Here is a 4,315-nt window from a genome sequence, read left to right on the forward strand (position 1 = left end):
TTATAAATACATGTGAAAAAGGTTCAAGTTGATATGTTCTTTACTTTCCCTACAAAAAATTCATGAAAAATGCCTGTTTTTTGACCCAACAAATGAGACTGGACCCTTAAGACTTTGATTTCTATAGTTTGTGTTATCAAATATACGGTCCTATAAAATATTATATTGTTTATTTACGTCGCCTAAAGAGACGTTGTTCCTTCATATGCCAATTATTGCGAAGAATATTACTAAGGCCTCGGTAGTCAGGCTTAAGACGCTCGCACGGAATGCAAGAGATAAGGGTTCGACTCCCGGCCGAGGTAATATTTTTCGCAATAAGAATTAATTATTTACAGATTTTAATGTCATTCAACATTATTAAGATCGTTTCGAAGATGCGAATAAGCACCAAAAATTTGTTAAATTGCTAGTCAATTTAACTCGTGATATTACTGCGGTAGTTTAATGGAGTTAGCGTTTCAAGACCGAAAAATTATTTCGGCGCGCGTTTTTGGGGACTACATACGTAGTATATAAATTCACATAAGAATCATACAACCATTAAGATCCAGCTAGACCGTTTAAGGCTTTGATTTCTATAGTTTGTTGTTATCACATATACGATCCTATAATATATTATATATATATTGTTAATAGATTTATTATATTAAGAACATTTACATAAAAATTGTCATAATTTATCTTGAATATAGTATCACAATTTAAATGAATTGAAGTTAAAAAAGCAAATATTTTTAAACTTATATATACAGAAAAGCAAGAACTTGTTTATGTTATAAATTCTAAAAACTTTTACATACGTGAAGATCTCTCCCATGTGGCATCATTATCATCACTTTCATAAGAATCTTTAGCAAGAGTGGTCAAAATCAAAGCTATCATAGTTAGTGTTTTGCCCAAACCCATATCATCAGCTATAAGAAAATTCATTTTCAATAATAACACAATTAATCAAATATTTAATTTAATATATTAATATGTAATTAATATTATAAATTATTTTTTTAACGTCTACCTAAAACGCCACCGGATGGTCTTTGCTGTTCTCTCCACAGAAGCCATGCGAGAGCATGCTGTTGATGCGACATTAACTGTACCTTCAACCCCTTTGGATCTTCTACTTTTTCTTTCTCTGATGGCCGAGCTACTAGAGATCCGTGCAAATCTTGTAATCGTTCAACCGTTAAAGCAAATTCCTTATCTCTTGTTGCTTGTGCTTTTAAACCAAGTTGCCTTGATTCAGGAGATGTGGTAGGTCTCATTGGTATATTGTCAATATCGAAATATGAATAATCAGTGTACTTGGAGTCTAGCTCATCTTCAGAAAACTGTGATTCTTTCATAAAATGTGATTTTTCTACGGTATCTCGACTATCGAAAAGTGGCACCGAAGAGGTATCTTCCAATTCACGTGTCAAGCTCTTTATTTCTTCTTCTTGCTGATGTATGCATTTTTGCAATTTTTGTCCTTGATCAGGCAATATGTCGATATTTCTTTCAGTGAGTAGTTGCTAAGAATATAAGGTTTTATGTCATATGTGCATTATCAAAATTATCTATACTATTTATTACAATAATAAATACACTCAATTCCAGACAACATGGCAAATATATACTAACTTTGTGCACAATTTTCACTAAATATTGACCTACATTCATATAGATAATTATCGTTCGCGCGATTACATATCTCATATATATTATGTATTACCTTCATCTGGGCTGACTCATTTTTAAGCTGCTCTAATTTGTAAACAGTAAGTGCTCTTTTCTGCGCCACTAGATCCACATTTCCAATACCAATTTCTTCTTTTGCAATAGATGCTGCAAATTCAGCATCGCTGTTTTGTCCAGAAGCAGAATCTGTATATATAGATAATATAAAATTTTCAGATACATGAAAGTCCATAATCAAAACATAAGATATTTTAAAGACCTTTAAATGTTGTTTTAAAAACGTACTATGTTTCAATTCTAGACTTTGTATGGAATATAGACGATGCTATTATACCGTGTATAAAAATATTTATTTATCCAAAATTAAAATCTATACATTTGATATTATAAATAAAAATACCTGAATCAAGCTCAATGGTAACAGGTACATCAATTTCTTTGTTTCCCGTGTCTGCCACTTTCCATGTCTGGTCAGTATTATTTTGTTTATATGATTCCTCAAAGTCACTTAAATTTATGTTATTTAGAGAATCATTAGAAGAATTAAGTTTTAATTCTTTTATATCTTCTCTGGTATTATCATGAGTAACATCTTTTCTTTTTTTACTCTTATTTTTAATTCGTGAAGAAAAATGACAAGAATCTATAATATGTAAAATAACAGAACTCTATATAAAATAATAGAAAACAAAAGAATCTATATAAGGTATCCCGTAAAAACCGTAACAACGCTTAAGAGGAGACTTCTTTGATCATTTTGAAACGCAACTTTAACCCTTGAACACTACACTATTTTCGCCACCTGATTTCTCCACACATGGGTTACGGTAATCCGGGAGTTTTTTTTGCTTTTATCTCGGGATCTAATGCATCAATTTTAACTTTTTTTTTATCGATACAACAGACAGTAAGGAAAAAGAATATATATATATAAGAATATCATAAAACTTCCGAAAACCAAGATATTTTGAAAAAAAAGAAGAAATTTCAAAATTAAAAAATATCGTTGTTTTTTAAATAAATTAGTTATTTTCCAAAAAAAATGATACAAGGTTTTAGTTTACAGAAATCGAAACAAATTAAGTTGTATTTTAAGAAAAAAAATACATTATTACGAATTATCCTAAAAAATATATTTATTCAACGAGGTTGAATGTGGGTGATTTTCAAGTAATACGATAAAGTTAGTGCAAAAGTCTTTATTATATGACATCTAAATATACAAATGAAATTATTCATTGATTTGCGTGGAACAGGCGAAACAAATTTTTGCGACATGTTCCCTACACATTGGCTGTTGGCACTGCAAGCATATGTAATAAGTTTTTCTATCTAAAGCCCCTGACAGAATGAACGTCTTTGTTTTTCTGTTTTGTTTACAGCTAATGTATCGCGCGGATCTTGATTTTCTGGAATGTCTGTGTGTTTCATGAATTCTTCGATTTGAATTCGCAATCTTGTTCGTATATTTACTTACAATTTGATTTCGAAATAAAAAAACGTAATAACCACACAGGGTTAACGTAGTCCACACAGTAAGTTCATGGCGTTCTATTTCGACTGGTTCGTGGATGTTGAGGTTGCCAGGCGGGAGATTTGTAGTAGAGATGCAAAAGTTTTCCCCCCCCTTGTTCCCACTCCACACTTCTGATCGTTCATAAACGCCACGCGTTTTTTCAAAAGGACTGGGTCACCGTTACCCACGGTGGTGTTCAAGGGTTAATACCAAAATGTCGAAGCTATAATAATTTTTTAATATATAAATAATTTTGGTAATTATGCAGTATAAGGGACCATCCTCCAATGACCTTGATCTTGACACATGTTGTCATGATCCCGAGTGATCTTGAACAAATTTTAGCCGTCGCTTGTTAAAGTTATTAAAAAAAAGTTTTTCAATAAAACCTAACTTTTGGACATGACTACGCTTCGATGAGACAAATTCCCTGCTTTAACAGCGCAAAATATTTTCTCATATAATTTTTGTGTCTTTAGAGCCAGAGAATTTGTATTTTTAAAGCAGAGAATTTGTATTTTTAAAATATTCAAAATACAATTTGACCGATCATGAACGGATGATAGTGGTTAATTTCGCTTACGTAAATGCTATATCTGAGGAATTTTTGCATGATATTTTATCTTTCAAACTGAAACGAGCATACACGAACAATTGAAAACGTGAGATTCAGGATAGATTTGCTTATTTAAATCATAAGGTAAGTTTATAAATTTCAACAAATAAATGAAGTTATATATTTATAACATATATTTCGATCGTTATAGGAATTTGGGCGACGACATAATCGTGTTTACAGTTACAAAATTTATTTCCGTGAAATAATTAGTTTATCCCAGTCGGCGCCCGCGCCGAGCACTTTATTCACTAAAAGATTGTTTAAAGAATTTGTTGCTCGGATGTTTTTGGTACCAAAATGTTCCTTGTAACGTATACTATCGAAATATACCCATTTCCGATTTTGTTGCTAACTCTAACACATGCAAAATAATTAGTTTATCCCAGTCAATATGTCCGGACCCGATTTGCGCTGATGGGGGGTCCAGCTTAATAGGGGTATCCCAGTCGGCGCCCGCGCCGAGCACTTTATTCACTAAAAGATTGTTTAAAGAATTTGTT

At 31.8% G+C, this 4,315-nt stretch overlaps 1 protein-coding gene across 1 annotated transcript in view; it reads right to left on the reverse strand.

The window, feature by feature from the left end:
* Positions 1-4,315, reverse strand: part of LOC108762760 (transcription termination factor 2) — a 35,025-nt gene that overhangs the window by 4,823 nt on the left and 25,887 nt on the right. Inside the window, exons 3-6 of the mRNA XM_018509916.1 lie at positions 2,081-2,323; positions 1,715-1,866; positions 1,019-1,514; positions 804-917 (exon numbers count right to left, since the gene is read on the reverse strand). Of these exons, the coding sequence (XP_018365418.1) occupies positions 804-917; positions 1,019-1,514; positions 1,715-1,866; positions 2,081-2,323 (1,005 nt within the window). The remainder of the gene's footprint in view (positions 1-803; positions 918-1,018; positions 1,515-1,714; positions 1,867-2,080; positions 2,324-4,315) is intronic.

Source organism: Trachymyrmex cornetzi, unplaced genomic scaffold (genome assembly GCF_001594075.2).
Source record: "Trachymyrmex cornetzi isolate Tcor2-1 unplaced genomic scaffold, Tcor1.1 scaffold320, whole genome shotgun sequence".
NCBI lineage: Eukaryota > Metazoa > Arthropoda > Insecta > Hymenoptera > Formicidae > Trachymyrmex > Trachymyrmex cornetzi.